The sequence below is a fragment of the Galdieria sulphuraria genome, assembly GCF_000341285.1.
Source record: "Galdieria sulphuraria unplaced genomic scaffold scaf_16, whole genome shotgun sequence".
Lineage (NCBI taxonomy): Eukaryota > Rhodophyta > Bangiophyceae > Galdieriales > Galdieriaceae > Galdieria > Galdieria sulphuraria.
Window position 1 is genome coordinate 123,035 of NW_005178459.1, and position 27,569 is coordinate 150,603.

Sequence of the window (27,569 nt, forward strand, 5' to 3'; positions counted from 1 at the left end):
TACAGCTTCTTGAATCGTTTATACACTTCGAGTTCAACTGGACAGCAAGTGTTGTTCGAGTTACATATTCCCAAAACAGGACAGATAGGGATATATCTCAATAACAAGCTGGCTTTTGGTTTGTGACAATGGAATCCGAAGAAGCAACTATTGAATTATTCATTTCAGAGACTCCAAAGCCCTATTCTTTACTAAACAAAAACTCTAGAGAGTTTCACCTAAACAGATTATTATACTAGGCTTCCACTGAAGATCAGTTCCAAATGCCAAAAAGACGTTTCGGTTTCTATTTAAATGCTTCTGCCCAATTTTTGTAAATGACTGGCAAGCAACTGTTGAAAGTGATTGGATAAAGAACTTTGTATAACACCTTTTAAACTCTCGTTGTTTGCTACCACTTCAGTAAAGTTATTTACGAGCATCTTCATGAATATGTTAGGAATGATTCATGGAATAGAACAAAAACATACTTGGTCAGGTTCTGGGACTTTGTTCATTTGAATATTTTCTCTATTTCCAACCAAAGCCAACTGTGAGAATTGTATATCATATTCTCTCGATCCTTCCATTTCGTGGTTGCCGCCTTGAGTTGGATTTTCTTGATAACCTTCAAAGCACAAAACCTTTTATGTTCCACTGTGGTTCCATGTTAATAGTATCCTACCTTCTAACAAAGACAATACAGTTGACAACACCGAGAGCCATAAGTTGGGAAGTTCTATCAATGTAGGACATGAAAGATACAACGCAAGCCCTGTGGCACAAATTTTACGGTCCTTTGGATTTGCTTCTTGGACGACATTTGGTAACCAAACCTGCAATAGAGTCGGTAAAGCCAAGTTCCATATTAAATAGGGAATGACTTACATGTTCAAATACTTGAACAAAAAGACCATCCTGGATACGATTTAACAAAGAAACAACAATCTCGCTTCCATATTTGATGGAAAGAAATGAAATAAAAACAATAAAAGCCCTCGTAAACCTAATTGTCCGACCCTTTTGTAACCGAACCAACATAATTTGAACAATCTCAGGTAAAAATGGTTCCAATTGCGACATATCACAAGTTTCCACAATACTTTCTATCAGAGACATTCCGTAGTAATCATGAACCTATTTCAATACAACATAACGTTACTAACAGTATGCAAATAAACGTTTCAACTGATGTATCACCTTGCTGGCAACCAGATTTTGAAAAACTCCCAAAATAGGAGTCAACTGATTATTTGCCATTATATGATTCATAGACTTTCTCAAAAAAGCTAGAAACAGAAACATGAATCTCACTACTGAGAGAGAGAGATAAATTTTTTACAAAAGTTACTTACCCTGTAAAAGACGAACCATTCCAGGAATATATCCATTTCGATTCCACAAGGATGGAGTAAAAAGCACGGGTAATAAAGATTGATATGATGAAGGCAATTCCTCGTACTCTCCATGAAGTTCAGCAAGTTGTGCCAGAACTTGGAAAATATAGGGAACAAATTCGGCAATGTCTGCAGTCAGAACAGACTATTTCCAAAACTCAATGCTCTTCATACAAACAATTTCGCTCGTTAAAAATTACCTGAAAGAATGGAAATAATTTTGTTTCCAATAGAGGAAGATGACTCGATGGATTTTCGGTACAAACGTATCGAGTCAGTCCGGCAATACATTCAAAACAATAATGAATAAAATTAGGGTTGCCAGGATTCTGAGATATCATTTCTAATGTCTAAAAATGCAAGTCTCCAACAATTTCCACCCAAAAACAAACTATTCATACCTTCACAATACCATTTAAAAGCGTTTCCAAAAATGGTGCCATGTCTGTTCCAAAAAATATAATCACTCTCATAAGGCACTTCACTGTGTATTCGTTTTGTGACGAAACATTCATCATTAAGGATAGCAAACGATGAACCAAAGCTGAAACAAACTCAGCAAGGTTCTCCTTCTTCACTTTCCATTCGCCATTTTCTTGTAATGAGAGAATTTTCTCGATGGATATACAGGAATATGTATGTACTACAGGAAGCCTCGAACTTAACAATTCACTCATAAAAGTCAGAGTTACTGGAAGTAGACCATCAGGGATTTGATTCCTAAACGAGGTCGCAAACTTGATGCTATCGCAAGTCAAGATCGGAAACCGTATATTGTCCGGTTGCTTAGATGCACTTTCCAATTCCGGAATAATATGATTCTTATAGAACTGACCTAAATCTACCAGTTGATTGACAACAGTGGCTCCAACTCTTTCTGTGCCGCCTTTCCAACCCTATCCAAGAATATGAGACTGTAAGGTTTCCATTATAAGATCTTCAAAGTAAAAAATAAACATACAATAGCAGTAACTAAATAGATAGCTGCGTCCTTGCCTTTCCACTTGTTTGTAGGATCTTTGGCAAATTCCTGCAACATACTATAAACATAATTTGAAAAGATTTCGGTGATAGCATTCTATTCACTGTTTCAATAAAAAGAAAAGACACAAACTTATTGTAAATACTACCTCGTAATGTGTACAAAGTCCTTTCACCAACTCACAAACTGCCCTTCTACGTGTTTCGGCATCACTGCCTTCCATGTCTTGACGAATATATTCCATAGGATTTTCTTCAAACAGGTCTTGGTCATCTTCTCTTAATTCTACATTTGGAATAATAATATATTCGCAAACCTTAAAAAATTATAAAAGCTTAAATAATGTTACAAAATAACGAAATAATTCTTACTTGCTTTAATGTATCAGGCTCAGAAAATAATCCAAAGTCAACCGACTTGCTCACAATCGTCAACAACCCCATTCCAGCTGTCACAACCTGGTCATACTTTGTTGAATTACCGTGTCGAATAAGAAGTGACCAAGTGGCTGAAACAAACTGACTCAAATATGGACGAAATTCTTCTTCATATTTCTCTGCACATAAAGTAACATTATCCAATGTTTCTGCCTGAACTTGGTCAAAGAGGGAGTTATCCGAATCTTCACTATCCGAAGAAACTGACGATAAAGAAATATTCAAAATCTTCAAAAAGCCACGGGCCCATTCTTCCATGTGGTCTTCAAAGTATTCTGGTAAATCCTGATAGCACAAAGAATAAAAAATACGACAACAGCGGAACAATATTTCTAACAAAGTATGGGTATATTCGTTATCTTCCTTTACAACCTCTGGAGTAAGATAACTTTCTGAGACGAGTTGAAAAGTTTTCAACAGAGGTTCCTTTCCATAACTTCAATACATACTTGAAAAAGCAACGTTTCTTTCACTAAGTACCTGCATATGACCCAAGACATACTTGAGTTCCAGCAACAGATCGTCTGAACGAAACAAATGGCGATAACATTCAACAAGAGCATCCACTGCTTCCAAGACGCCGTCACAAGTTGACCAACTTAACTGATGTGGAAAAGAGTTTATTGCCTGTTCCAACTTGGAACACAACTCTGGAAGTAGGTATTCCCAGTTGCTGGGGAAGTCGCTATCGGCAATGACTGAAATGGTCTCCGTAAGTAGCTTTCTCAACTGTACAGGTAAGTATAATAAACTGTCGGTCAAACTTCGCTTTAACTAAACAGATACAATTGACAAACTAGGAAACTCATAAAGCAGAGTGCTCAAACCTTTTCTCGTTCCATCTCATCCACGTCTTCCCACGAACGTTTTATATAATTCTTAAGATATACTGCAGCAGCTTGTCTGGTAAAAAACTGAAAGTTACTATTCGATATTAGTTCAACAAGTAATAAAGAGAAGCCAGGTCCTTTTTCGTTTGATTGTAAAAAGGCTTCAGCGTTGCGACGCATAGTGGCATTAGGCGACAAAGTTGCATCGATGTAGCTAGCTAAAGTTGAAAGCGTAGAAGCTTCAAAACCGTTAGCCATTATACTCCTAGACACGTTCGAAAGTTGTTTTCAAAGATAGCTGTCGTCAGTCAACCAAGACCACCCGCCTAACAAAGTTGAATAGTTTGCCAATGACCCAAAGAAAGACGGGCAGAATTTAACATCTTTTTCTAAGAAAAAATGCAATTGAAGCGCGCATATTTTTGTTATTATTTGAATTGTGTCGTATCAAATAAATACTGTTTGGAATATTTATTGTTGATAAAGACCAACAAATGATTTCTTTGTGAGCTCGAAGCACGCATAGGAATAGAATTCATTCTATCTCTCTTTGGGAAAGCTTTTTCATTAGTCTCTTTTCCCCTTCCTACATAAACTTTTCTTCTGATGCCACATTGTTGTTTCTCAGTATTGTGTCTAGGTTGTGGTAGTAATATAAACAACAAGCATTTTTACCGAAAATATATCTTATTAGAAAGAACTCGTTCTAGCAGGTTTGGTGGTGTTAGACTTTGCCGTCTTGAAAGAGGTATCGGCCACGTAGCGCAGTCTTCGTTCCCGTCTTCGAGTCAACGCTTTGCTTTGGTTGCCTCCAGTGTTCAGGATTCTGCAAAATCTGGGAAGGAACAGAGTGTGGTAGAGGAAAATAGAGCAAGGTTTAGATTGAGTTTCGGGGAACAAGCGAGAACCGTTGTTCAAGTTTGTAAAACGGTGAGTTTGTTTACACAGTCCTGAAAGGTTCTTTCATTGACGTTTATTATTTCTATATTTTTATGTGCTTTTCAGGGTACGCTTTGCACAAGTTCCGTTGAACACGACGACACTCCTTTTGGATCCCACGTCGATTATATACTAGATGACTTTGGTCGGCCCATTGTTCTTCTAGCACAAAACGCTGCTCATATGCGTAACTTGAGAAAGTCCCAAAAGTGTTCCCTCTTTTGTCAACCTGTAGCTTCAAGTGGACAAAGTGGTTGTCGTGCCACTTTGGTTGGCTTTATGGTAAAGCTTCCTTTGGAACAGGTTTCAGAAGTGATGGAAGCTTATATTGATACTCATCCTCACGCAGCTATAGCTTTGAAATATCCCGAATTTTCGTTTTATCGTATGGAAGTTTGTGACGTTTATTTTGTTGGTGGTTATGGTGTAGCAGCAACTTGGGTAGATCCTAAAGAATATATTTCTTCTGAACCCGATCCACTTGCTTTTCAGTCTCAGGATTTATTGAAATTAATGAATAGCGATCATATGGAAGACTTGCTTCGTTTTTGTAATGTTTTCCTTCATTTGAAAAACATAGAGCAATGTGAAATTGTTATGGTTGATCGTTTAGGCTTCGATATGCGAGTTCAACTATCAGAGACAGACATCAGAGAATACAGAATTGGGTTTCGTGAACACGTTGTGACTAGTTTAGATGCTCAAAGTGCTCTTGTTCAAGCCATGCAAGAAGCTTGGGAACTCGAAAACGGTTATGAGAAACTTTGGTCGGAAGAAACTCCAAGACCAGCCGTCTTGTATTATTCATTAAGTAATTAAAGCAAAACTAAAAAGGTGCATATATTTATACAATTCAAAAAATATGCTGTTTCAAACTTTGCTACATTTGAACCATTGGAAATAAGTTATCAGTTGACTCTTCAATTGTTGAGAGTCCTTAAAATGAATAGTATGCAATCCTAGTTGTTGTGCAGCATCGCAATTTACTTTCCTATCATCAATGAATAAGCAGTGCTGTGGAGAAACTCCAAGTGTATTTACTGCAAACTGAAATATCTCAAAATCTGGTTTGCGAAATCCGATATCACAGCTCACAAACGACCATTTTAGATATCTTGATATTTGTAGTTTTTCTTCAATCATTCTATACAACGGAGGGTAATTCGATAGAATATGCAACTGAATAGTTCCTTCACTCTCTTGGAACGCCTTCAAAATCATTTCTATGCCGTCCATCCACACATAATGATCCCACAAAAATGCCTTTAAACGTTTCCAGTCAAACTGCGTTGTCCCGTATGCAGCCTTGAAAAACTGTTGCGCTACTTGTCGTTCATTTATCCTACCTAGTTCAAACTCACACCAAGTTCGATGATTTGTTGCCTCGACAAACTCTTCAAAACTATCAAAACCAAATATTCTATGCATTCCTTGGTGAAATGGGTCCTTAACCAACGTATCCATAACATCGAAGAATACTATATTAATATCTGGAGGTTGTGAAAGACTTTGAGTCATTCGAACTCTGTTCCTTGCCTTGCTAAAATAATAAGACGTAAAAGCTGAATTGAAACAGCGATAAAGTGCAGTATTTAGCAGATTCGACTTCAACTGAAAACGGAACTTCAATGAATAGGAACAGGAACAAAAAGGACTTGTCAAGTAGAGACAGACCAACTTGGTCATTCTTTTCTTATTGACGATTTTGTTAATTTAAATCAATTAAAATCATACCCCAAATCTACCAATTCTACTTGGAAAATATATTGAAAGTGATCAAGGCTCACGTGAAAAACGACTGAAAAACATTCGATTTCAAGTTTATGACCAAAAATTCCATATAAGACAGACAACTCAAATGTCGATTATCCAATGGCTCTAACCACAGCAGCCACCAACCATTTGGATGGGCTTTTTCTATCTACACAAACCTCCCAACAGAGCTATCTCTTTCTGTCATAACTTCAAACTTTCACAACTTTTTGAATTCTTACAACGATGACCTATCCTCTATATTGCGCTTCCAAGGCTCTTGCCAAAGGATCATCATCACCTATATCATTCCAAGTTCTTCTAGACGGTAAACCAGAGTAGAACATATATGGAGGGTTATTGCTTTGTGGTGCAGGGTTATACGAATCATTCTTATTATTATTATTAATATTATTATTATTATCTGCATATATATTATCAGTATAACCTCCTCTGTTATTGTACTGATATGTGTTATAAGAGAAAACTTCTGGAGAATAATTCCGATTATCGGACATCGTTACATGAGTATTCTTATTGTAATCATTAGAGTTGCCTCCAACGAAATGATCAGTTTGAGAATTGTTGGAAGCAGGAATAGAAACTGATTCAGCTTCAGAGGCAACCTTATTATTAGCAGTTGGAGGAAACCACGATGTTGTCCGTGTATTATGGTCCACATAATAGTAACGACCAAGATTGGGTTCGTACCTTCTCTCCCATCCAGGAGGTAAGTCTGCCTGAGACGATAATACCAGAGCATTTTGATCACTTTCCGCTGCTGATTCTCGGCTTTGTTTTGGTTTATCATTCTGATAATTCGTTTCCACATCGACTTCATCATCACTGGGATCATTTATGTTGATTGCTGTCAATCTCAAGTCTAGGGTCTTTACAAAATACAAATTGGATGAGACTAGTGAACGAAGTGGTTCAAGGTTCTCATTCAAGGCATCCGCAATTTGCATGTTCACATTCCAAAACTAACATATTGAGACAGATTTAGTAACTTCCAAAGAAGCATAATACCCACAAACTTACAGCAACAAGAGCGCAATGTAGGAGAAGGGGGTGTTCTCTGTAAATTTCTTTCATGCGCACAATATATTCTTTGGTGGCTTGAACAAAACGCGCCTTGGACTCGGATAGCTTCTTTCTATTTCTATCGAGTCGTTCTTGTTGCTTTCCTGAATGTGAAAGATTTTCCACTTTTTCAACATATAACTCATACTCTCTTCTACAAGCATCACGCTTCTTTTCATATTGTTTCAGATCCTTTATCTGCTGGTCGTAAATTCGCAGCTGTTGAATCAAATTGGACAAGTTCTCAGGCTATATATCACTACTGAGTATACACTGCAAAACGAAGTGAGAAAGAAGTGATACCTTGCTGAGGTTTTTCACCGCTTCAAAGAAGGCATCCGCACAATTGACAGAATAAAGTACTGTTGAATACTGTTGTGAAGACGAGTCAAATATTTCATGAACACTATCGCAAACATGTTTCAACTTGCTAGCAAGGTCTAGAGATAAAACCTGAGTAAAAACCCTAGGAGCTTTTCAAAAACTACAGACCATTCCATTTACTAAAGGCCACTACTAACTTCTCCTCGACTGTGTTTACGACTCGTTGCACTTCAGTGAGTCTGTCCTTCCAAAGCTGCACCTTGTAAGAAGCTACAGACCTGTCTTCTGTTTTCGAAACACTTTCTTTGGCTTCACGAAAAAATAACTTGGTTTTATGAAACATAAGAGTGGAGTTGCCTTGGTTCAGCGCGTCCCAATATGAATAATAAGAATTGACAACTCCACACCCAAATGAGAAATTGTTCAAATTGCAAAATCTTGAGTATTTCTATAATATGACAATAAATTCTATGTAAATCATATTACTTTTCATTTGCCTTGAACACTTTTATTAGATCCCAAGAAACTAACAAAATCTATTCATTCACAAAAAGAAACCAACTTATACCACCGTTGATTTAGCACTTTGATACTGAGGAGTAGATGAAATAGAGGGTTCTTGTTCTACTAGCTTCTCATATTTTTCTAGCGATACTGAAGAGCCATCTTGATGTTTTTCTTCCTCTACTGTATCGGTCAATCGGCTGTTTTGTAATAAGTTCTCAAGATGATCGGAAGACTTGTTTCCATCGTGGGTGCTATCCAATGTTGAAGAAGCAGCAATTTTGAGGGCTTCACAGTATTGATCTCGATATGGTTGTAATGAATGGGACACTCTTGATAAATCTGATATCATATGAAACTGGATGTTCCATAAGCACATTGTACATTCTGCAAAAATAGAAACATGTTTCTTCCAACAGCGTTCCATTTTGTCAACAAGCTCTTGTGTTATGGAGTCATAAGCTTCCTCTGAATCTTTTAGCTTTTGTTGATTTCTTTGTATACGTTCCATATCCTTTCCCTTCTTCTCAAGCCCGTCCAATTTTACTCTGTAGTGGTCGTAGCGTTCTCTCAATCTTTCTCTTTCTTTGCATTCTCTCCGCAAGGCTTGTATTTCCTCGCGATACTTTCGAAGCAACAGTGATACCCGCTGTAAAACTGGGTCATTCTGCAAGGTGAGGTTAAATAGAAGAATTGAAACGACTCTAACGAACAACATACTTTTGAAAACTCTTGCTGGGCTGCTTCAAACTTCTTCGAAGCACTCATCGCTTCTAAAAGTACTTCATAGTGTTGGTCAGCTTTATCAAAGACCTGGCAAAGTTCTGTTGAAGTTTCTTTATTATGAACAGCAATGCCTTGAAAGGTTGGTTTCTTAGTTATGTAGTTTCATTGCGCCTTTGTCGACTTACTCTTCCATTTTGAATTTGTTGCCAGTAACTTTGGCTCTATAGAGTCGATAACTTTTTCTACTTCCCCCAAGTTGTTAAGCCAATGGTCAACTTCACGGTTTATGGTTCGTGGAGAAGTAGTAAATATGGGGGATAGACGTTCCATGATGGGCTTCACAAGATAGGACAAAAGAGACTGCGCATTCCGTCCCTCCCCAATACGTGCCTGAGGGACATTCCTCAGTGAATACGTGGCAGGCGGAGATTCCTTAACCAATCATTCTTTCCCTCTTCACACGCTAATGCTTTATTCTGACCACAAAATCATACAAGACGAAATCATCCAAAACTACCAATTCTATTATGCATCGATAGGGAAACCCCAATACTCTCGCATATCACAAACCACTTGCCCTCTTTCAAGTTGGTCAATCTGTTTCACAACTTCCGAGTCCAATTTAAAAGTACAGTTCAAGTTTTCTTTGATACGAGTGGGTGTCACACTAGATTTTAGGGAAAACGCAATAAGAATTTGCCAATAAGAATAAAGAGTGTTCATACTCACCTCTTTGGAATTACTGAAGTTCCTCTCTGTAAACCCCACGCTAATAATACTTGTGCTGGAGTCTTTCCAAGCTTTTCTGAAATAGAACGAACAACTGAGTCTTGAAGCGGTCCTTCCTTCCCACTACCCAATGGTGAGTATGCAGTCACATGAATTCCTCTACTTTCACAAAACTCTTTCAAATCCTTCCTTTGATTATATGGATGAACTTCAATTTGGTTCACTGCTGGAACAATCTACAAAAAAGAATACAGTCACAATTGCAAACAACACAAATAAACTTTCCTCACCTCACAGTAACTGAGCAAATCAAGCAATTCAACAATTCGATAGTTCGACACTCCAATAGCTTTCACCAAGCCCTGCTTTTGCAATTCTTCCATTGCCTTCCAAGTTTCTTGTAGAGGAACCTTGGCAAAAGCAATTTCTCCTTTTTTGTTCTTAGGGATAGTGTTTTCTTCAGTAATTGGCAAACCAGCAAATTCAAAAGCACAAGGCCAATGCTAGATAAAAAACAGTCTCAGTTCTCCACAAGACAGTCCCACTTAAAAATACTTACTATCAAGTAAAGATCGAGATAATCTAACTGTAGATCCTTCAAGGTTTGCTTACATGCTTCAATAACGTGTTCTTTCTTGTGACAGGTATTCCAAAGTTTCGAAGTAACAAATACGTCACTCCGTTTCACCTTTCCACTGGAAAATATCTCCTTGAAGACTTGACCGATCTCCTTTTCATTTCCATATACTGCAGCACAGTCTATATGACGGTAACCTGCTTCCAAAGCAGTGCGTACAGCTTCACCGACCCGACCGGGTTCCGCTTTCCACGTTCCAAAACCAACTAATGGTACTTTCGCACCAGTATTTAAAACAGCAGCTGGCGTCGCCATCACAAAAATTTCTCAAACTAGAATACTCAATCGTTATGCTCTCTTCTTCTAAAAGGATGTCCAAGCGATTTGAGCCAACTAGTCGCATCGAGACGCTTCCACCCGTTGAATTTGTTTCGGAATATCAACACTGTCCATCATGAATATCTTGCTCAGTAGCAACGATTATTTGTTTTGATTGCAATATAACATTCATAATTATAGAATGCTGATAGGCCAAACATGACAACGAGTTGTCCTTTGCCAAACTAAAAACATATGGGTTGTCAATAATTGAAAAGATATGGTCAAATATCACCCGCTAACTCTCTCGCTTGCTCTAAAGAAACGTGCTACTGGTTACAAACTAATAAAGGGTGGAATTTGGTGGATAATAAATATATATATATATATATATGATACTGAGAAAGTTTTTACTGTAATACAGGAAGGAAAGAGAGAAGACATTTATTTCGTTCTATATGTTGATGCTATTTCGAACAGTGTCTCCCTATTTCATGATGGTTACAAACTTTGTGAACAAATGCTTGTAAAAAAGGAAGAGAATATTAAACGACTCCACTATAATCTTCCGCCATTATCAAGAGTATCAAGGAAGACCATCCACTAAAACCTCTAGTTCTTTGACCATGTCCGTCCACATCCGAATACTGTTCCCAAAAAAACCCAGTTCTTTGATATTCCATGACAATGTTTGAAACCAACTGTTCTCGAATGGTTGAATACAACTGCTTAGCAATTTCCATGTATGGACCTTCCTTCATATATTTTTCATGAAGTGACGCTAAAACCAAATAGTTGATAGGAACCCAAATAGGTCCTGTCCAATATCCATCTCCTCGTTGATAAAATGGATCATTTTTTGACAAGGAGCGCAGCCCATAACCGGAATGTAGTTTGTTGTCATCATCAATCAATTTGAGAATGCTACCAACATATGGTGAATCCACTGGCAGTAAGGCAAGTGCCAAAGGATAAAGTGTGACATATCCTTCATGACAAACACTCTGTCCTTGTCCATCAAAGTCACAAAGCAAATTTCCAACAGAACCTATATCCCCCATGTTTTTAGAAGGACGATGTAAAGGCTCTAACAAAGAAACAAGTCGTTCCGCTCTTTTACTCGCGCTAATTGTTTCCTCGCCTGCACATGGAAGAATATCTGTGGACGCATTCCATGCCCAACTCATCCAACAATGTAAATCCAAATGTCTTTCTCTTTCATTAGGAACCTTCGTTTTGCCTAAGGTTAAAACAATATGTCATTTTGTTTTAGGATATTGTACTTACCAATGCTCTAGGGTAATCATCTAAACCTGACGCAAATGTTAATGGCATATTTCCATTGGAAGCAACTTTAGATGTGTGGCGCCCTATCCATCGATAACCATTCCAATCGCCATTTGAAGAATAAGAAATCTGAGTGTTCTCAAACCATGATAAAATTTGTTGCAAGCGTTGTGACAATACTTTCCACAGAAAATGGCCACAACTGACACGTGAAGAAACCAGTGAAAATTGAGAATATGCATTCTCTTGAGTGAATTTATTAGAATTCACTCGCTGCAACTCTTTGGCCAACCTTCTCAAAGGTAGTAGTAATGTGGGAGGATTGGCTATGTTCGGGTCCTGCATAATAAATTGTTTTACATGCGATGGGAAAAGATTACGTATTTCATCTCCGAGTGCCTTGAAAAGAATAACTTATCCAATGAATAAGCTGTAACAAAATCATAGAAATACCTGTTCCCTTGGAATCCAGCCAGTAGAAGCACAACTTGAAAACCAATATGAGAGACATTCGAAAGAAAGTAAGGGATCCCAAGACGCAATGAGCAACTGGTGAAACCCTTCGTCCCACAAAAAGCCACGAGCAAAAGAATGACGAGAAGGAGTGGCTGTTAGAAGTGATACATTAGGAAGGATTAAATTATTGATATCGTCCTTTGCTCGCTGAGAATTTTGTAGAGGTTCGCTCAACAACGTACTAAAGTATTATTACAGGTTACAATCGAAAAAAAGAAAACAAAAAATATCAAACTATCTCACCTTCCATGAAAGAAACCAATGCCACCCAACACATTTGCTAAAGCATATTGAGCAATCTGAATGGATTCCAAACTATAACCTTTCTTATCCAGTTGATAAGTTTCTTGAAAGTTTCTCTCAAATGCCATTTTCTTGTGCATAAACTTCTCTGTTAGTTTGTCTCCTGTTAGGGCCGTAATTCTGGAAGTCAACCACTCAGAGCCAAAATCGATTTGCGTCATTGTTGGAATAAAGACAAATTCCAGTTCAAATGGCACTGATAGAATGCGTTGTGCTATGCTTAAGGTTGCCTTGTCATCACGATGTTCCTTTAATATAGGAATAGTTCCTGTTCTAGTCTGAAAAGCTTCTTCGACTTCTTCATCATATATCTCGGGTTGATTATCTTCCTTTTCTTGAACAGCCTTAACCTCATCTAATATCGTTTTAATAGCAGCTTCATATTTCCAGGATTCAGTCAAAGGCAAAGATAAAGAGACCGAATATGAATGTGACAAGTCTTGAGACAGTATAGAGCCAAATCCCTTCCTCAACTTTGTTCTTCTCGAAGCTCTTGTCAAGTGAAGTAAACCACTTTTAGGTTGCCTTAATGAGGCATAAAATGGTCCATTGGCTTTCGTGTTTCCTGTCCAATGAATATCTGTCTGCGTGTCTCTACTTTGAAAAGATATGTCATCCAACTGTTGAATAAACCCTAAAGAGTCCTCGTTCGATGCAGATTTACGATGTTTGCCTTGTTCATTAAGTTCACTTAAACGTTCCACAAATGATTCATCTCGTGCGACGAACAAGTAGGGCAAAATACTGATCATCTGAGTTTCTACATTGTTTGATCCAGCCGATAGACTTTCTCCTTTTATTCGAATACCGATTCCTACGTCTGACTCTTTTATCCACTCAAAATGGATTCGTACACCATTGCGCTCTTCTTCTACAATCTCGTGACCATAATTTCTTCCGTCGTGAGCAAGCCAACTGAAACGAGTAACACCATCGTCACCACTACTAACATAATTTCTGAAGAGAAATGAACGATATCCTAAGGATGTCTTTGAGGATCTTACCGAAGACGTTCATAGTCGTTTTCTTTTGACGCTACAAACCATGTAAACCCAAACTGAAGTGAGTTGGGGACTTTTGCGCGCATTCCAAAATAGGTTTGAGGTCTAAAGGTACCCCAGAGATCCACTTGTGAAGCATTTCCAGAGAGTAAATACAGAATATCCGAACCAAGAACAACGTGCGATTCTATAGAAATACAAATAACAAACAATACGACACATAGAAAGTCAAACTTATTGCAGTCAACTCCACCCATTCAAAAGTTCCCTCAAAGAATAATTTCATAATGAAGTTGGCAAGTGTGCTAACCGAAGGCGAATATCGTTTGTTTCAATGGATAGTGTTTCTTGGAGGATCGTTCTACGGAGGCTGGCTACTTTATTCTGACCATAAGAACAGCGCAGTTTATGCTGCTAAGGAAGAAGAATTTATAGCACAAGAAAAGAAGAAACAAAGACCTATGACTGAAGAGTATTGGAGGGAGTTGCAAGAAATCAAGCCTAGAAACTTGGAAGAATTGTACAAGATGAAAGAAGAAAAAGCACGGCAGAGAGCAGAGAAATTCCAAAAGTGGAAAGAAAAGCTTTTGGGTTTATTTGGTTTGAATAGGAATTCTCGTTCGAGTGAGGAAGACAGTTGCTAGACTGAAACTTTTTGTGGGATCTTCCAAGTTAACTTCTAAGTTTCTATTATTATCGTCTCACTTTTCCAAACGGTTTATTTAAAAGTTTTCTCTTATAGAAAGAATACACTATCGAGTCTGCAAGTTGGATCCTATAGATAGCACTGTTAATAATAAATAAGGCGTGCTTGTAATTTACTCCAAATTCGGTTCTCTCTTTTTATGTGGTCATTCAGATAGTAAGTGTATGATTTCCTCATTAGAGCGTCCAGAATAGTTAACCTGAGTTTTCATGGATTTATCTGTCAAATCTAACGCTGAGTTCAGTGGCCAAGAGTCACTATTTGCTCCAGTTGTCTTTCTTTTCTTGCAACAGCTTTGTTCTGTGCCAAGCATGACGTCACCATCTTCGCATAACTTGCGTTGCTGTGAAATGATTACCTCTCTATCAATAGGTTCAAGTACCTGAACTAGATATCTTTGGAACTAATCAATGACCACTACATTATTGCTTTCAACGATACTTACTGTTCAACTTCGAGAGTTTCTCCTGGAACTAGTGACTTTGAATGCAAAGTGGTCGTTAAAATTAAAAGACCATCCTCGTCAAAAAGTTTTACTCTGCTCTTCGAGACGGCTGTTCCTTCTTTGTATTCCGCATGTAGACTACCATCCTTCCATTTCTTATGTTTTTGTGTTTTTTGCTTGGTATATAGTGCCTCAAAACTTGTAATCTCCAAACTTTGACTTGTCATAAGAGCATTTTTCTTTGATAATGGTTCAGAAAAAAGGCGCCAATTTCAAGAAATGGACAAAAAGAAATCACACAATCCTTTTTATTTCCCCTTTTCATCCAATTTGACTTAACACTCGTTCTGCTGCCGAAGTTTCAGTAAATGAAGTACCATTTTCCAAGTTAAGATTCTTAACAACACCATTCTCAACGTAAGCTGAAAAACGTCTGGCACGCCGACCTCCAAAATTTCCTGTGTTTACACTCAAACCCAACTCCTCCAAGACAGCTCCACTACCGTCTGAAAGCATCAAGATCTTTCCGTCTACTCCTTTTTGCTTTGCCCAGGCGTTCATCACATAAGGGTCGTTGGCGGCCAAACAAATAACTGTGTCTATTCCTTTTTCCTTGAACTTGTCAAAGTTCTCCGCAAATCCTGGAAGATGCTTGTCCGAACAAGACGGAGTAAAGGCTCCTGGAACACCAAATATCACTACTTTCTTCCCATTAAAAATTTCTGAAGCTTTCATCTCCTGCGTTTGTAAAATTTTGAGCACCAACCACTACAGGTTTTCAAGAAAAGTTTCCCTACCTTTACTTGACCTTCTTGCAACGTTGTAAAAGTAACATCTTCAGGAAACCTTGATCCGTTAGATATTATCATCATGAGGTTTATCTGCCTTGGAAAAGCTGAGGATACATAGATAACCATAAAAGGTCGTCGGTTACCTTGGTAGCGACTTTTGAAGTATTGGTTTCTGAAAAGTGTTCCCATAAAAGCTGACCTGCTTTGAACCAAATAAGAATGTAGTTCGTTTACATATTGAAACTGCCTTTTCTCTGTGAACTCCAACAACTACAGGAGAATGCAAGCCACAAACAAAACCACAAACCATGATAGTATTCTTCAAAATAATCGACTGATAATTCACAAATCAACCTATCTTCACTAATGGAATGATAGTCTTTCCAACATAAGCAAAATGGAACAAGTTGTATATAAAATATTCTAAAATGAATGAGTCGTCTTGTTTTCTTTGCTTCTCTCCACTTTTGTTGCTCATAAAAGCATCGAGATTCTCATTTAGTCACTAGGATATTTCTTTATTTTACAATCAGTACAAGTTCTCTTCAAATGAAAATGCACTTTGTCATACAATGTATATACAACGCCTCTGCTATGTGTTATTATGTAATTATTTCTTCGATATCATTAAGAACCATATTTGGGAACTTTTTCTAGTAGAAAAGCTATTTCGTAGATAAGATGCTCTGCGAGAATAACTCGATTGCAACCGAGTGAAAAACAATCTTCGGGTAAGAAACGACAGCATTTGTCACGTCTGGTAAATCCTTCCTTATAGAATGAAGCCCATAAATGCGTATTGTGATGAAAACTTAAAGTAAAAAATAACATAACCATTTCATAGTCAGTTGGGCTACTGTGATCAGGAAATTCCTTACCAATGTCTCTCCAAAATGAGCTCATCAATAGATTGAAAACTTTGTCGTGGCATAAATGGAATGCCTTCCTTTCTAGAAGGAAACAAATCCTCAAAACTCTTGTTCCAACGGGGATCAAAACCCAAAACACTAAGAAAAGGAATCTCGTTGGGAATAGAAAGTAACATTCCTGTCACAACATCGGCGACACGGAGAATAACTTGGTTTGGAATATTCTTCAAGTAAATGAAAACAAGATCGAATTTCGCTATCCTTTCATACTCTTTTTCGTAAGTATGACACAGCAATTGACAGCAACTGTGCCAAAGTCGTTGAGTCAATGAATCTTCGTCTTTCTCTGCTAATAGCAACAGATTGAAAGGAGAAAGTTGACTTTTGTGTTCCAATAGGTTCTCATCTGTAGTGAGAACTGCCGTTCGAAGACCAAATATAGTATCCCTATCCCACAAGTCCATCTCAGAGAACTTTAAGTTTTTTTCAACAAAGCCTACGAAGGAAAGTTTTTCTTGTGTTGATATCGATTCCATCTCGACAATCCAGAAACTTGCAGAAAGCAAGAGTCCTTTATTGAGAACTGAGGAGTAACATTCTCAAGTTCATCATACTCATACAAGGCACATATACCGGAGCAACCCAACTCGGCAATTCGGTCTAGATAAATGTCAAAAGTATTGAAATTCAACAAGAACAACTGCATACCCAGGTTTTCATATTGACTCTTTAAAAGAAAGTTGGAAAGGTCAAGTCCGTGTAATATCCATACAATACTCATTTCTTTCCTGATTGAGAAAAGGATTGGCGGATGATAATGTCATCCACTGTTGAAGATACAAAACACTTACCTTACGAAGAACCTCCACAATTGTCTTCAGAGGACTTGGAAACTCATATTCATTTAGAAGAAAAAAATGCTTCGCAATCCTTTCAAGGCGAGTTGAGAGTAAGAAGAGCACAGAAGAAACTCCTAGTCGCTACCGTTCTTTGTGCTTCATTTATGTTTGCGGAAATCTTGGGAGGATATTTGGCAGGCTCACTAGCTATTATGACTGATGCCGCTCATTTACTTTCAGACTTTGCAAGTTTTGTTATATCTTTGGTTGCCCTGCATCTTTCAAAACGACCAGGAAGCACTACTATGAGCTTTGGTTATGCTAGAGCTGAAGTTATCGGTGCTTTTGTAAGCATTCTTTTAATATGGTAATACTGAGCGGATTATATACCCTATTTTATTTATTACTAAACGAGGGTTATTTGAAAGGTCTCTTTCCGGTATTCTTCTGCTGGAAGCTACCAGACGTATTATGAAGCCTCAACCAGTAGATGGCCGTCTCATGTTTGCTGTTGCCTTGATAGGACTAGTCGTCAATCTTGTCATGGGTCTAGTATTGGTATGGAAGTATATATTTATATTTATGAAGGAATATTCATTTCAACTTGTTAGGGACACAAACACGAACATTCCCACCATCGTAACACTAGTCGCACTCGTAAAAGTCCCAAAGAGGAACAACGTCCTCTCTTGTTGGAACATAACGAGGATATGCATTCAGATGTGTCTTCAGAGCACAGTCGTGAGAGTTCTTTTCATAATCAACTCAATGAACAACCAAATGTAAATGTCACAGCAGCTTATATTCATGTACTTGGTGACGCCATTCAGAGTCTGGGAGTTTTGTTTGCAGCTTTACTTATTTGGTTCTTTCCAAATATGCAAATTGCAGATCCTTTATGTACATTTCTTTTTACTTTCATAGTGCTATTTACTACTTTTCAGTTGATTGGAAATACGTTAAATGTTCTTATGGAAGGAACTCCACCAGGAATTAGTCTTGTTGAAGTATATGATTGCTTATGTTCCATTCCTGGTGTTCAAGAGGTTGACGATTTGCATATTTGGTCAGTCACAGTGGGCAAACCGGCACTATCTGCTCATGTCAAAGCAAGTGAAATGCATCACACTTTATTAATGGCACAAGAGATTTTACGAAAACGTTTTGGGATAGTTCATTCAACTATTCAAGTGAATTGTGATCAAGAATGTTGTACAGATAGTTATTTGGGTTTAAGTGGTCAGATGAATTGTTTAAACACTTCAGAAGTAGAAAATGTTCGAAGAAATGGAGTTGCAGGATAAAACTCACTTTCTTTATGAGCGCTTCTCTAATTTTTGCTGGATGACGAATATGATTGGAATATTATATCTAACAAATTTAAGGCAGCTTTTCTGGGAGATATGGCACCCTTTGCAAGTTGTTGTTCCAAATTAGGTAATTCCTTTTGAATACTTGTTTGGCGTTTCATTCTAGGAACAATCGACTCGCGGATGACTGACCACATCCATCGACTTCTTTGCTTTCCCTATATGATACGATGTTGATATGGAGATAATCGTAGTATTATGTATATCTTACTCACTCTTTCAGCAGTTAGGACTCCATTTTGCGTGATCAATTGATGAAACTGAGTGGCTTCCTTCCAAATATCGACAGGTGAAAGTATAGGAGACGAGGTTGACCAATGATCTTCTGATGACATCTCTTGAGCTGCATTTGGTTCCATTTTCTTTTCTATACAACTGCATAATAAAACTGGAGTCTTCCAAAAGGATAGACGAGGTTGTTGGAGTTCAATGGCACTTAAATATTCTTGTCTGGTCTTTGCAGCCATCAGTTTAGTACTTCCGTCCGCACGATTCACCACAACAATATCAGCAAGTTCAAGAATTCCTTTTTTGGATCCTTGCAACTCATCTCCAGCACCAGGAGATACCAACAATATTAACATATCGACTGCGTCTGCAACTGCAGCTTCTGATTGTCCAACTCCTACAGTTTCAACTAGAATAACTTCATATCCTGCCTAAAATTGTTTTGCAAAATAATACAGTTAAAGCTCATATATTGCAAGACAATAATACCCAACCGTTTCACATAAAGTGATGACTTCATCGGTATGCCTTGCAAGTCCTCCCCAAGTACCTCCACTAGGTGAAGGTCTCACATAAGCATTCGGTTCCGTAGCTAACTTGTTCATTCTTGTTTTATCTCCTAATATTGAGCCACCTCTGATGATAGAACTAGGATCCACAGCTAGAACTGCTACCTTCTTGTTCAAGTCTCTGGTTATATGACAACCAAGTGACTCTATAAATGTTGACTTGCCAACACCAGGAGAGCCACTGATTCCAACTCGAAAAGTTTCCTTTGTACTACCTCGAAGTGCAATACATCGGTCAAGCAACTCTGCCGCAAGTTGACTATGTTCCAGCTTTCTCGACTCGGCCAAAGTGATGGCTCTTGCTAAAGCGTAAGTTTTTCCAGCAACTACGTCACGACTAAATTGTTCCAAGTCCAGCTTGGTGTTATCCGTTCGTAACTCTAACGTTGAAGATAGCCATCTACAAGAATAATGAGGAACGACATTTCTATAACGTTCTTTTAGATAACACCATATCTGTCCTCCAACTAGTCGAAGCATGTAATAGAATGAATTCAAGTATGGAAAAGTCAGTCTTAAGATGAAACTTCGTTCTAGTCGAGTCACCTTGGAAGCATTTAAAAGTTGCATAACGCTGCTAGAAAAGTTGCAACTCCAAGTAGAACTTGACAAAAATAGGAACCGAACAAGTACTTCTTCAGAACGACTTGAAGAAAAACTGCAAGATTACCAGTCGTTGTTGAGTACTCTCGAAGCTACTAAAGTACACTTTTGAGTTGTTTTGGACTCTCATTTGACTGCAAATATTTGTTTTAGGAACTTGTCGAACCTTTAGTTCAGTGTGAGTTGGAAATAGTTGGTGTCAACTTTGTAGAGCCCAAGAATGGTCCAGCTAACGGTTTCGACACACTACTCTATATTTTACATTCGTTGTTGTGTAAAATAAGAAACCTTTGTGAAAAACTATTGGATTCTCCAAGTGGTTGGAAATCGTTGTTTCAGAAAAGGAACATCTTGGAAAAGGTATGGAAGTGTTTAAGCTCTATCAAGTGCCACAAGAGTTGTTGGATTTAGCTATTAGCAAGACACGAACAACTGCGTTCTTTTTATGCAATATTGTATCTCGCTATCAAAATGAAGGAGGCAGTTGACGTTACTCAGGTATGTATTTGGAACAAGATGTTTTGTTGTTTGACTTTTTCTGGCAGACGCTTTTGGTGAGTGAAAAGATACATCCAGATTTTACCCTGAGTCGATGGAAACAAGTAGTAAGTTATATAGAGTAATAACAAGTGAAGAATTCTTATTGATAAGCAAGGTCAAAACGGATGCATTTTTTGGTCGATACTTTGGTTTTCATTATCAGTCGGATATTCGCCAATTGTTAAGAATGACTTTGGTTGCTAAGGAAACTATACATAAGACTTATGAAGGGTGTCAAAAGGAACCCAAATTCAAGACCATTTCTGTTAGTTGTTTCTGCTATTTATAGATTTACTATGAACTTTTGGTAGTTATTGGGTTGGGGTTGGTTTTATAGTCACTTGCAAATGTTCGAACAGTTAGGTTTAGATGTGAAACATGCAAAGCAATTGGGAATAGAATTGTCGAGCCCTCCAACTATCGGTGAGTTTTGTCGACTCTAGAAATATTGTATTCTTATTCAAAATCAATCCTTTTTCTAATTAGAGCAAATTCGGGCTTTTTGGAATTTAATAGAAGAGCCATTTTTAGCTGGTTTAACACAGTTTGTAAGTGCAGATGTTTCAACTGATAAGACTTTTTGCATTCCTCCGCCTTGTTTGCATTCTTTGCGTCGTTTTGAGGAAAATCTATCTGCATCACAGTGAGGAAGATAACTTTCCATACTCCAATCATTTGTTGATGTTTTGTATTCTAGTTTTCTACGTCTCCCTTCCTCAGAGGTTCGAAATCCTGTACAAATTCGATACATTAGTTATCATTGGCGAAATATTTCTGAAGATACCATTCAGCAAAGCGATGCTGTACAAGTATGCAAACAAATCTTTTCAGACACTGACGCAAAGAATTTCTAATATGTTTCTTCAGAAAATGGAAATGGAAGACTCGAAGCTTGTTTCTTCTGGTTTAACAGAAAAATTATCTCATCAAATGAAGAATATTGGAGTTTCATGGGATGGCTGGTTAAGAAATAAAGCAAATGATCCTGCCAAAGGTAGTTAAATATTGTTACACTACAATAATGAATGAAATTTCTCAATTCTTGCTTTGTTCCTAGGATTGATAGTCCATATTCATGGAGGTGGTTTCATAGCTCAGAGTTCCTCAAGTCATTCAATTTATTTAAAAGAATGGGCCGTAGATCTTCCCAATTCCTGTATCGTATCGATTGATTATAAATTATCACCGGAACACAAGTAAGTTATGTAGCCTGAAATGATAAGGTACTGAATGAATTGTCAGATATCCTGTTGCTCTTGAAGAATGTACTTATGTTTACACTTGGCTATTAGAGCATCATGACTTGTTATGCACCACAGCAGAACGCATTGTCGTTGTTGGAGATTCTGCAGGAGGAAACTTGGCACTTGCTATGGTTTTGAAGTTGCTGACTCGTGGACTACGAATCCCAGATGGTTTGAACTAGTCAAATGTTACTTATGTTAAAATTGAAAATATTGTTCTAGGAATTGTTTTGGCATATCCTGCTCTTTATCTATTTCCAGCATGGTCACCATCTCGACTCTTGTCTTTGTTTGATCCATTGTTACCTGCTTCTGTTTTGGAAATTTGTATGAAAGCGTAAGTTGTTCATAAATTGTCTCGATTTTTACTAAACACAAAGTTTCTAGTTATTTACCTGAAAATGTCAATGCATACGAAGATGTATTTGTATCTCCTGGAATGGCTTCGGATACTTACTTGAAAAAGCTGCCTTCTCTTTTAGTCATAGCTGGTGGTTTAGATCCTTTACTGGATGATTCAGTAGTATTTGTTCATCGCTTAAGACGATGGAGAGAGTATGTAGAGCATAATGACAAGTTATTTTTGAATGATGCCCATTTTTAGAGATACAGAAATACAAATATTTCCCAATCTTCCTCATGGATTCTTAAACATGGGACTAGTAAGTATTTCGGATATTTTGGATTTGTTATAATGACCATATAATATATATATATTAAATATATATATATAATCAAGGTTGTACCTCAGGCATTGGAAGCAATAAGACTTGTATCCAAATGGTTAGCAATACATTTGCAAGTAGAATGGTGCGGCAATACATCATAAATATTTCAAGTACAAACTACGAATAACAAACTCTTTATTCCATAGCTCCTGCAATGAGTTTATTTTGTTCTGCCTCATGAACTTTAGGCAAACCTGTCGCAGGTGCTGCAGAAGGTGGTCTACCAACATATTTCACGGACCTTCCGGATTTCTCCAATTCACGAATGGTAGTTTCCAGTCGAGGTTTCACATAGAACCAAGCGCCCTTTCTCACTTATCAATAAAACACACTTTTATAAAAAGGTCAAGTGACTTACCATATTCTTGCTCTCTTCTTGACACCAAACCACTTGAGCATTAGGATACTTTCCTATTTCCGAGGAAACCTAGTACAACATGAATATCTTCTGAGATTTCATAAAAATGGTATCTTACTCGATCAAAGGGAAATGGTGCCAACTGCTCTATTCGACAGATAGCAATGTCTTTGATTTCTCGCTTTTCTCGAGCATCCAACAAATCATAGTAAATTTTACCACTACAAAAGATCAACTTTCGAATATCTTTGTCCGAAACCAAATCACTGCTCTTTTCTGATATAACTCGTTGAAACAACCTATCGGGAAGAAATTCTTCCAAATCACTCTTACACCGAGGATGACGCAACAAAGATTTAGGAGTCATCAAAATTAATGGTTTACGAAACTAGAAAGAAAACCCAGTTCCAATATTTTGTACAAAATATTAAAATGCTTAGTTACCTGTCTGTGAATTTGACGACGAAGTATGTGGAATAAGTTTGCAGGAGTCGAACAATTGGCAACTTGCATGTTGCACAGTTGAATCTGACGAGTTCGATCGGTATGCATCTCAGGAATGACATCAGGATCATCGTCACATAATTGCAAGAATCTTTCTAGCCTTGCTGAAGAATGCTCTGGACCTTGACCTTCCATTCCATGTGGTAAGAATAAGGTAAGTCCAGACTGACGCCTCCATTTCCTTTCTCCTGCTGCCAAAAAAGTATCTATAATGACCTGAGCACCATTACTAAAATCTCCAAATTGAGCTTCCCATATCACAAGAATATTAGGACTTTCTAAAGAATATCCTAATTCAAATCCCACAACACCATATTCCGAAAGACTCGAATTGCAGACTTGGAAACGAGCTTGAGTCATTCCCAAATTATTTAAAGGAATATGGACTGCTTCATTTTCCTAGACGAGAAAACAAACAAGTCAATCCATATAAAGCTATTTAAGAATGTACAATCTCTCACTTGATCAATCCAAACAGCATGACGTTGTGAAAACGTTCCTCTTTCACTATCTTGACCACTTAGCCTAACACTTGTTCCTTCTGTCAATAGAGTACCGATGGCCAAGGCTTCGGCAGTCGACCAATCAATTCCCTTTCCACTCTCAATGCATTTTCTTCGTTCGTTGATAATACGAGTCAATTGATGATGCAACTAAATATACAAAATGAATAGATGAGCTTCTTTAAACTTCCATTCGACATCCAACTTACATGAAATCCTTCTGGAACAGTACAAATAGCTGCTCCTAGCTTTTTCAAAGTTTCTTCTTCAACACCAGTGGGTTGTATTTTACTCAATTGCTTTTCCGTCTTGAATCCTTCCCATAATGAAGACAACCAATCGTGTTCTTTTGGAACCCAATGTTTTGAATTTTCAAAAGCTTTCTGTAGACCACCGTTGGTTGCCTTTACCATCTTTTGATATTCCGATTGCGAAAGAACTTGTTCTTTTATCAACCTCTCTGAATAGATTGTCAAAATACTGGAGTGCTTTTGAATAGTTTTGTACATTCGAGGCTGAGTGAATCTGTACAATTTACGTTAGACAACAAAACTATTTCAGTCCAAATAAGAACTTACGTAGGTTGATCACCTTCATTATGACCATGTCTACGATAGCAGAATATATCCACAATAACATCTTTACCAAAGGTTTGTCTAAAGTCCACTGCCAATAAACAGCATCGAACCACAGCTTCCGTATCATCTCCGTTTACATGAAAGATAGGCATACCAACCGTCTTGGCTACATCAGTTGGATACGGAGAAGAACGAGCATGACGAGGGTCTGTTGTGAAGCCAATCTGATTATTTACTACAATATGTACAGTACCTCCAGTGGTGTAGTCTCTCAGATCACTGAATTCTAAAGTCTCTTGTACAACTCCCTAAATATATACCGTCAGTGTAAATATATTCATGACTAACGAGAGATAAATTACTTGTCCAGCAAATGATGCATCTCCATGTAATAAGAGGGCCATGGTATGCTTTCTTTCAGTATCTCCTGTAAAATATTGTTTAGACCTCGTCTTGCCAACAACTACAGGATCAACAGCTTCCAAATGGGATGGATTTGCAACCAAAGAAAAGTGCATTGATTTGCCTAGAAAATATTTTAACATTACAAAAATCCATCAAACTATAGGACTTGGCTTGTAACAAGTAATCTTTACCATTTCTCAGCTTTCGAGTGTTGGATGTTCCTAAATGGTATTTCACATCCCCACTTCCTTGATAAGTCTCTCCAAAAGGATCATCATGAGGATAAAACTCATGAAGAATCTTTTCAACTGGCGAACCAATAATATTGGCCAAAACATTCAATCGTCCTCGATGAGGCATACCAATAACAACATTCTCAATTCCCAAATCAGAGCCACGCTCTAAGAGAGCCTGTAAACCGGGAATTAAGCTTTCAGCTCCTTCCAGTCCAAACCTTTTTGAAGTAGGAAATTTAATCGCAAGAAACTTCTCAAAGAGCTCGGCATCTGCTAAATCCCTTAAAACTATTCTCTTCTGTTCAACTGAAAAAGGTGAAAATTCCTTTTCTATCCTTTCTGCAATCCAATCTTTCTCCACTTTGGACAGAATATGACGATATTCAATACCAATAGTACCACAATAAGAACGTCGCAGCATTTGTACAATATCACGCAAACTCCTTATCTGTTCAACCAAAATAATAAATAAATAGAACATCAGTTACCAGAAAATTCGGAGATAGCACACAACTCATACTTACATCCTTCCCAGGTAACTCTCCATTCAAAACAAAATCTCTATCCATGTCTGCTTCTGTAAAGCCATAAGAAGAAGGTTCAAAGTCTCTCTTTGTTCCAGATGGTATGACTTTTTTATAGAAGCCCAACTCTTCATCCAGTTTTAGAGGATCCAAATCAGCTATAAGGTGTCCACGATGACGATACGCCTTGATAAGTGCCATTACCTTCACAGTGTCACTAGCAACCTTTAAAACATCTTCCTGAGAGGATGCACTGGGACTAGACAAACCACCCTTTGCAGTTTCCAATGCACGAGACATTAGAGGTACAGCTTCTCCAGGGGCCACTCCTCTATCTACATTGGAGAAAAATTGTCCCCAACTAGCGTCAACCTTGACAACAAAGATCAGTATTTGGTCAACTTTTGCAATCTACAGAAATACCGAAGATGGGTCTGCCAACCACCTCTCATACATATCTTCCAATACCACGGCATTTGTACCAGAGAGAAATGATTCAGAAGGGTCTAATTTAGAGCCTTCTACTCTTGGTGTTGCTGTTGGTTCTGACGCCAAAGCAGTTGAAAAAAACTTTGGGAAAATAAAGGAACGGTGCCCGGACTTGGCTTTCTTCAACTCTTGTGTAGTTGCTGGTAAAGCCTGGTTGAAAGAGACGTTAGAAACACTTAGAAGCTTTTAGTGATGCACAAGGTGAACCAAGTTTAAACCTTACTCTTGCGGCTTTATTCCATAGGCACGGAAAGTTGTGATTCTAGCTTCTCCACTGGTACCTTTTAAAAATGGTCGTTCTAGAGACACAGTTGCACATAAACGCTTCGCAAACATTATTATATTTTCCTTTTTTTTAAACCAAACCAAACCAATATTCTAATGCTATCGGTGGTAGAAAACACATCGGCTCACCAAGCGAAAATGCTTCCATTGAGAATTTGACGTAAACATTTCTCACGTGGACAACTTTGCAGTTTTGGACATTCAAAAACGTTCGTTCAGTCTAGCTGCAATGGTCCGAAGTTTATTGTGTATTTTTCCAGGTGGAGAACCTAAACATTAAGCAAAGTCAAAAAAGTTGCATCTTGATAATTGAAAATGAAATACCGAGAATAAGACTGACGACGGCATTCTTTGCAAACTGAATGTTCTGATATGAGCCTAATATATGCACTCTAGTATCAGTCAATACTATTCGAGTCTTTGTTGCATTCTCTATTGTAAACTTCATTCTTCCATCTTTTCCAGCAACTCTACCAATAGCTCGAGAGTGGTGGTCTCCGTGTAGAGGTTTCACATCACGAATTTCAAACGTATCCAGAAACAAGTCGTCCAAACGAATCAACGCCAAGGCATCGGAAACTTGAAATCCAACAAGGAATGCCCGAACAAACTCTTCTCCTTTTTGGAGAGCTCCATAGTCGTCGGTTTCTGGGCCGTTCTATTTTAAACACGAATCAGTAGAGACTCCTAAACAAGTTTCAACATAGCAGTTACCTTGAGTTCCACCATTCTTGACTTCAAATTCATTCTGACTTGTAGTTTGAGATGCTTCACTAAAGGCTCATATATCTTTAACCAAGACTGTTTCAATGGAGTATATCGATTGGCAGGCACTGGAATTTTGCGTATTTCTGGTTGTTCAGTCTATGCAAACAATATAAGAAAAAAAATCAAAAGAGAGAAATACATCTTCCTCACAGCTATTCTATTACGTTCCTTTATAGGGGGAAACTTGGGTTTATAAACAGTTTTGCTGTTGTTCGTTAGTTTCTCAGCCATGATGGACGACATGCAGTTGCGCTCGTTTGGACGATAATCACCGTTTGCTCGCACAACTTCAATTGTTGAGAA

At 37.9% G+C, this 27,569-nt stretch overlaps 16 protein-coding genes across 18 annotated transcripts; 4 read left to right on the forward strand and 12 right to left on the reverse strand.

Moving 5' to 3' along the window:
- Nucleotides 1–143: 143 nt before the first annotated feature.
- Gasu_23070 (uncharacterized protein) lies at nt 144–4,016 on the reverse strand. The gene is made up of 13 exons (XM_005706863.1): nt 3,623–4,016; nt 3,245–3,569; nt 2,730–3,187; nt 2,507–2,674; nt 2,338–2,454; nt 1,778–2,272; nt 1,577–1,726; nt 1,335–1,521; nt 1,180–1,268; nt 868–1,116; nt 665–815; nt 471–607; nt 144–422 (listed from the first exon to the last, which is right to left on the reverse strand). The coding sequence occupies exons 1-13, from the start codon at nt 3,881–3,883 to the stop codon at nt 291–293; spliced, it is 2,919 nt and encodes a 972-aa protein (XP_005706920.1). The 5' UTR covers nt 3,884–4,016; the 3' UTR covers nt 144–290.
- A 10-nt stretch (nt 4,017–4,026) lies between these two features.
- On the forward strand, nt 4,027–5,407 carry Gasu_23080 (FMN binding protein). The gene is made up of 2 exons (XM_005706864.1): nt 4,027–4,555; nt 4,631–5,407. The coding sequence occupies exons 1-2, from the start codon at nt 4,232–4,234 to the stop codon at nt 5,381–5,383; spliced, it is 1,077 nt and encodes a 358-aa protein (XP_005706921.1). The 5' UTR covers nt 4,027–4,231; the 3' UTR covers nt 5,384–5,407.
- A 4-nt stretch (nt 5,408–5,411) lies between these two features.
- Gasu_23090 (haloacid dehalogenase-like hydrolase family protein) lies at nt 5,412–6,326 on the reverse strand. Its single transcript, XM_005706865.1, has one exon. The coding sequence runs from the start codon at nt 6,248–6,250 to the stop codon at nt 5,435–5,437; it is 816 nt and encodes a 271-aa protein (XP_005706922.1). The 5' UTR covers nt 6,251–6,326; the 3' UTR covers nt 5,412–5,434.
- Nucleotides 6,327–6,331: 5 nt separating this feature from the next.
- Gasu_23100 (BAR protein) lies at nt 6,332–8,196 on the reverse strand. Its single transcript, XM_005706866.1, has 4 exons — nt 7,921–8,196; nt 7,703–7,865; nt 7,358–7,648; nt 6,332–7,299 (listed from the first exon to the last, which is right to left on the reverse strand). The coding sequence occupies exons 1-4, from the start codon at nt 8,064–8,066 to the stop codon at nt 6,568–6,570; spliced, it is 1,332 nt and encodes a 443-aa protein (XP_005706923.1). The 5' UTR covers nt 8,067–8,196; the 3' UTR covers nt 6,332–6,567.
- Nucleotides 8,197–8,215: 19 nt separating this feature from the next.
- Gasu_23110 (uncharacterized protein) lies at nt 8,216–9,006 on the reverse strand. The gene is made up of 2 exons (XM_005706867.1): nt 8,948–9,006; nt 8,216–8,894 (listed from the first exon to the last, which is right to left on the reverse strand). The coding sequence occupies exons 1-2, from the start codon at nt 8,993–8,995 to the stop codon at nt 8,286–8,288; spliced, it is 657 nt and encodes a 218-aa protein (XP_005706924.1). The 5' UTR covers nt 8,996–9,006; the 3' UTR covers nt 8,216–8,285.
- Nucleotides 9,007–9,361: 355 nt separating this feature from the next.
- Gasu_23120 (aldo/keto reductase) lies at nt 9,362–10,686 on the reverse strand. The gene is made up of 4 exons (XM_005706868.1): nt 10,242–10,686; nt 9,973–10,185; nt 9,683–9,918; nt 9,362–9,620 (listed from the first exon to the last, which is right to left on the reverse strand). The coding sequence occupies exons 1-4, from the start codon at nt 10,572–10,574 to the stop codon at nt 9,479–9,481; spliced, it is 924 nt and encodes a 307-aa protein (XP_005706925.1). The 5' UTR covers nt 10,575–10,686; the 3' UTR covers nt 9,362–9,478.
- A 285-nt stretch (nt 10,687–10,971) lies between these two features.
- Nucleotides 10,972–13,946, reverse strand: Gasu_23130 (mannosyl-oligosaccharide glucosidase). Its single transcript, XM_005706869.1, has 5 exons — nt 13,688–13,946; nt 12,624–13,640; nt 12,318–12,561; nt 11,865–12,263; nt 10,972–11,806 (listed from the first exon to the last, which is right to left on the reverse strand). The coding sequence occupies exons 1-5, from the start codon at nt 13,939–13,941 to the stop codon at nt 11,123–11,125; spliced, it is 2,598 nt and encodes an 865-aa protein (XP_005706926.1). The 5' UTR covers nt 13,942–13,946; the 3' UTR covers nt 10,972–11,122.
- A 10-nt stretch (nt 13,947–13,956) lies between these two features.
- Gasu_23140 (hypothetical protein) lies at nt 13,957–15,017 on the forward strand. Of its 2 annotated transcripts, none has more exons than XM_005706870.1 (1): nt 13,957–15,017. In XM_005706870.1, the coding sequence occupies exon 1, from the start codon at nt 13,972–13,974 to the stop codon at nt 14,326–14,328; it is 357 nt and encodes a 118-aa protein (XP_005706927.1). In that variant the 5' UTR covers nt 13,957–13,971; the 3' UTR covers nt 14,329–15,017. The 2 variants fall into 2 exon arrangements, with proteins under 2 accessions (XP_005706927.1, XP_005706928.1); XM_005706871.1 differs by having other exon boundaries at nt 13,957–14,507.
- Gasu_23150 (uncharacterized protein) lies at nt 14,512–15,066 on the reverse strand. The gene is made up of 2 exons (XM_005706872.1): nt 14,836–15,066; nt 14,512–14,785 (listed from the first exon to the last, which is right to left on the reverse strand). The coding sequence occupies exons 1-2, from the start codon at nt 15,060–15,062 to the stop codon at nt 14,536–14,538; spliced, it is 477 nt and encodes a 158-aa protein (XP_005706929.1). The 5' UTR covers nt 15,063–15,066; the 3' UTR covers nt 14,512–14,535.
- A 15-nt stretch (nt 15,067–15,081) lies between these two features.
- Nucleotides 15,082–16,006, reverse strand: Gasu_23160 (peroxiredoxin (alkyl hydroperoxide reductase subunit C)). Its single transcript, XM_005706873.1, has 3 exons — nt 15,770–16,006; nt 15,633–15,720; nt 15,082–15,573 (listed from the first exon to the last, which is right to left on the reverse strand). Exons 1-3 carry the CDS (start codon nt 15,934–15,936, stop codon nt 15,157–15,159), a joined length of 672 nt encoding a protein of 223 aa, XP_005706930.1. The 5' UTR covers nt 15,937–16,006; the 3' UTR covers nt 15,082–15,156.
- Nucleotides 16,007–16,111: 105 nt separating this feature from the next.
- On the reverse strand, nt 16,112–17,296 carry Gasu_23170 (uncharacterized protein). Its single transcript, XM_005706874.1, has 4 exons — nt 17,204–17,296; nt 16,996–17,155; nt 16,505–16,942; nt 16,112–16,437 (listed from the first exon to the last, which is right to left on the reverse strand). Exons 1-4 carry the CDS (start codon nt 17,274–17,276, stop codon nt 16,254–16,256), a joined length of 855 nt encoding a protein of 284 aa, XP_005706931.1. The 5' UTR covers nt 17,277–17,296; the 3' UTR covers nt 16,112–16,253.
- Nucleotides 17,297–17,306: 10 nt separating this feature from the next.
- On the forward strand, nt 17,307–18,617 carry Gasu_23180 (cation efflux system protein, CDF family). The gene is made up of 4 exons (XM_005706875.1): nt 17,307–17,701; nt 17,763–17,892; nt 17,946–18,506; nt 18,553–18,617. Exons 1-4 carry the CDS (start codon nt 17,313–17,315, stop codon nt 18,568–18,570), a joined length of 1,098 nt encoding a protein of 365 aa, XP_005706932.1. The 5' UTR covers nt 17,307–17,312; the 3' UTR covers nt 18,571–18,617.
- Nucleotides 18,618–18,630: 13 nt separating this feature from the next.
- Gasu_23190 (LAO/AO transport system kinase) lies at nt 18,631–20,006 on the reverse strand. Of its 2 annotated transcripts, XM_005706877.1 has the most exons (3): nt 19,427–20,006; nt 18,920–19,363; nt 18,631–18,862 (listed from the first exon to the last, which is right to left on the reverse strand). In XM_005706877.1, exons 1-3 carry the CDS (start codon nt 19,979–19,981, stop codon nt 18,665–18,667), a joined length of 1,197 nt encoding a protein of 398 aa, XP_005706934.1. In that variant the 5' UTR covers nt 19,982–20,006; the 3' UTR covers nt 18,631–18,664. The 2 variants fall into 2 exon arrangements, with proteins under 2 accessions (XP_005706934.1, XP_005706933.1); XM_005706876.1 differs by having other exon boundaries at nt 18,832–19,363.
- Nucleotides 20,007–20,016: 10 nt separating this feature from the next.
- Nucleotides 20,017–22,717, forward strand: Gasu_23200 (hormone-sensitive lipase). The gene is made up of 16 exons (XM_005706878.1): nt 20,017–20,204; nt 20,258–20,464; nt 20,516–20,602; nt 20,650–20,709; nt 20,760–20,909; nt 20,956–21,067; nt 21,131–21,287; nt 21,342–21,453; nt 21,512–21,638; nt 21,702–21,840; nt 21,887–22,059; nt 22,111–22,225; nt 22,276–22,443; nt 22,493–22,550; nt 22,628–22,630; nt 22,677–22,717. Exons 1-16 carry the CDS (start codon nt 20,022–20,024, stop codon nt 22,692–22,694), a joined length of 1,869 nt encoding a protein of 622 aa, XP_005706935.1. The 5' UTR covers nt 20,017–20,021; the 3' UTR covers nt 22,695–22,717.
- A 4-nt stretch (nt 22,718–22,721) lies between these two features.
- Nucleotides 22,722–26,556, reverse strand: Gasu_23210 (2-oxoglutarate dehydrogenase E1 component). Its single transcript, XM_005706879.1, has 12 exons — nt 26,437–26,556; nt 26,148–26,388; nt 25,725–26,096; nt 25,156–25,648; nt 24,922–25,085; nt 24,560–24,867; nt 24,191–24,506; nt 23,940–24,131; nt 23,419–23,877; nt 23,093–23,362; nt 22,975–23,043; nt 22,722–22,922 (listed from the first exon to the last, which is right to left on the reverse strand). Exons 1-12 carry the CDS (start codon nt 26,547–26,549, stop codon nt 22,752–22,754), a joined length of 3,168 nt encoding a protein of 1,055 aa, XP_005706936.1. The 5' UTR covers nt 26,550–26,556; the 3' UTR covers nt 22,722–22,751.
- A 5-nt stretch (nt 26,557–26,561) lies between these two features.
- On the reverse strand, nt 26,562–27,566 carry Gasu_23220 (RNA-binding protein PNO1). The gene is made up of 4 exons (XM_005706880.1): nt 27,417–27,566; nt 27,213–27,362; nt 26,823–27,156; nt 26,562–26,767 (listed from the first exon to the last, which is right to left on the reverse strand). Exons 1-4 carry the CDS (start codon nt 27,507–27,509, stop codon nt 26,700–26,702), a joined length of 645 nt encoding a protein of 214 aa, XP_005706937.1. The 5' UTR covers nt 27,510–27,566; the 3' UTR covers nt 26,562–26,699.
- Nucleotides 27,567–27,569: the final 3 nt, after the last annotated feature.